Source organism: Nematolebias whitei, chromosome 7 (genome assembly GCF_014905685.2).
Source record: "Nematolebias whitei isolate Nwh7 chromosome 7, NemWhi1, whole genome shotgun sequence".
In the NCBI taxonomy this organism is placed as follows: domain Eukaryota; kingdom Metazoa; phylum Chordata; class Actinopteri; order Cyprinodontiformes; family Rivulidae; genus Nematolebias; species Nematolebias whitei.
In genome coordinates this window covers 4,897,505-4,900,193 of record NC_056504.1, presented here as the reverse complement: position 1 = coordinate 4,900,193, position 2,689 = coordinate 4,897,505, and the positions used below count along the sequence as shown (strand labels likewise).

At 46.1% G+C, this 2,689-nt stretch overlaps 2 protein-coding genes across 2 annotated transcripts in view; one reads left to right on the top strand and one right to left on the bottom strand.

Moving 5' to 3' along the window:
• golt1a (golgi transport 1A) overlaps positions 1-2,166 on the top strand; it is an 8,914-nt gene extending 6,748 nt beyond the window's left edge. The window contains exons 4-5 of the mRNA XM_037679082.1: positions 1,974-2,037; positions 2,137-2,166. Of these exons, the coding sequence (XP_037535010.1) occupies positions 1,974-2,037; positions 2,137-2,166 (94 nt within the window). The remainder of the gene's footprint in view (positions 1-1,973; positions 2,038-2,136) is intronic.
• LOC119411652 (NADH dehydrogenase [ubiquinone] iron-sulfur protein 6, mitochondrial-like) lies at positions 7-575 on the bottom strand. The gene has a single exon (XM_037678557.1). It carries the CDS (start codon positions 458-460, stop codon positions 26-28), a length of 435 nt encoding a protein of 144 aa, XP_037534485.1. The 5' UTR covers positions 461-575; the 3' UTR covers positions 7-25.
• Positions 2,167-2,689: the final 523 nt, after the last annotated feature.

Below are 2,689 nucleotides of genomic sequence, written 5' to 3'. Positions count from 1 at the left end.
GGGGGGGGGGGGGGGTGTCAACGTTTCAGTGATGATGCTTCTGCTGGAACCGCAGTCCACAGTAGCCACACGTGCCCACTTTAGTGTCCTTATCCAAGTTTATATAAACTTTGGGGTGTCCAAGAGCTCCGCCACCTCCATCACAAGACACCACCCTGGTCTCAACGTGCCTCACGGGTTCTTCTGCCACGAGCATAATGGCAAAGTTCTTATTCACCTCTTTCTGCTTCCCAGTGAATCTGACTCTCCTCGTGTCATTTGTATCAAACACCTGGCCTGTGTGAGTTATAGGTTCCCCGGTACTTGAAACCTCTATACTGTAGCGGTGAACTGGTGCCGCAATAAACCTCAAAGGTGAAACCAGCTCCTTAACATTTCTACTGAAGGACAGAGCTCTTCCTACAGCAGCCGCCATGTTTACAACAGCCTGGAAAGTCAGACCTGTGCCCCCGTCCCCCATTGGTCCAAGGCCAGACTAACTGAACATACTGACTAGTTCACTGCTCAGTCAGCTGCAGCAACCAATAACGTGGCTTTGCTAGCCTTTAGCATCTCTAAGAAACTAAAGAGGAGGATCTCCCACTGAAGGACAAGAAAGTACTGCAACACAGGGAACATCATTTTGAACCTATGTGCACTACACACATGCAAGACTGGCAGACTGGACTGCAGAGAAATGTGGCTTCAACTCTCATCCTCCATTCCCAAGAGATTTGAAAAAGAGCTAATGAAGGGTCCCGTCAGTCAAAAAGGACTGTTCATTCCCCGTTTCTAGTTGGTGCTGGAGCATATTCAATCATCCTCAGACACATGGGAACAGGTCTGGAACAAGTGGCGTGGCCCCATTTGGACACCTGTGCCTCCCATGCTCTGCTGCAACTTCCTGGGTTCTTCCTGCAGTGGCCCCCTCCATCCGGCTGCAGCCAGCACCAGTTTTTGCCAGTGCACCAGGGTGAGGATCTGTGGATCTGTCTAATTTCAACAAATCCATCATAGAGAGACCGTTTCACATGACAATCAAGCAGGTGTTAGAATATGTCCATCAGAACCACTGGTTTACGTCCACCTGTCACACGTCTCTCCAAGTAAACATCCTGGAGCTCCTCACTTTTCTCCACTGCTGCAGAATCAGCATGCTCTGGTCCACACAGACAACCGAGAGGCAGCAGCTTACATACACTGTAAACTGCCAGGGAGGTGTCTGCTCAGCTCGTCTGTTGGACACAGCCTGACGCCTGCTGTGCTGGGTGTGCACATATTTCTGCTGCATCTTGATTATTTCAAAGAAGTGCAGATGTTTGTGTGACTATGGTATTGAACAAGCCCACTGAGGCATAAAATACTTTGTACATCCTGCTTCACCTTTAACCCACTGGCAATAGCTTTACATGGTGAAGCCTACACAAAATACGTAGAACATTTGTTTTTGTGTGTAACCCCAGGTTCTGTGAGTATAGACCCAGCCCTTGAAAATCTGGCTGAAGAAAGAAGCTCTTTGGGAGCAGATTACCTCTCTCAGCACAATTTATACAGCCTGCGGTGGGGCCCACGAAGGAGGTGGTGTGGACCAATGTTTTCAGTGTTGCGAGTGCAAATGGTAAACTCCACTAGTGATAGCTTGAAAGAGCTTCACCTATACTCAGAAACTGAGGTTACAGTACATAACCAACATCCAGTGCAGCAAAGAAACATATATTTGCCCCAGGTTCTTCGGTTTTCTCCCACAGATCAAAGACATACATGTTAGGTTTATCAGCAATTCTAAATTGTCCCTAGGTGTGAGTGGAAATGTGAGTTTGTCTCGATTGTCTCCATGTGTCCCTGTGGGGACCTGTCCAGGGTGTCCCCCACCTCTTGCACAGACTGCAGGAGATAGGCACCATCTCCTGCAAGGGAAAAGAGAGTATTGGCTGGACAGATGAGTGTCTCTGTTTCCAGTGATTTTCTGTGAAACAGTCTGTTTACGTCCACAGGTCATTCTTTCCTACTACTTTGGATTTGTTGCTGTCAGCTGTGAATATTCCTTTTCTAAATACCGTACGTCTTGTTCTAGTCTCCAAAGGTTAACAAGCTCTACAAATACATTTGATACATGTAAGACTTTGACAGATTACTTTTTCAGTTTTTCTCCAGCAGCTCAACGGCATGAGCACAGAAACACAGTGAGGAACTCCTGAATGGACAGGAAGCAGACATTCAGGAAACCAAGCAGGAAACAACAAGAAAAATCAACTAATGCCATTACCAACCTACTGTACCTTTTATTTATGCTAATGTAAAGTGTATTTTACTAATATTGTTTGAAACAATTACTGTTCAAAATGCATTTTTCTCATGGTTTTGTTGTTTTACAAAAATAAAACAGATTTCCTGTTTGAAAGTTGTACATGTTTGATTTCCACCCATCCATTTGTCAGGATGGTGCCCTCTTGTGGTCTGTCCTGGCTCCTGCGTCCCCAGCTGTCCTGATTGTCTCTGTCACAGGTGTTCTTGTCTGTCATTTGTGTTGGGGTATTTAATAAGTCTGCATCTTGGTCTTCCTCGTTGTCTGGGCTTTGTCTCTGGTATGTCTTCCTACTCCTGCATTCCTCCCTCCGTGTCTCCTGATACCCATGTACGTCAGCGCTTTGCTTTTGAAGAGAAACATTTTTAGTTAATTAATCCTTCGTATTCTCTGAGTCCTGCTTGA

What these genes read in the sequence shown, in the direction of transcription:
- LOC119411652 (XM_037678557.1), bottom strand. Translation starts at nt 460, where the DNA reads ATGGGGGACGGGGGCACAGGTCTGACTTTCCAGGCTGTTGTAAACATG.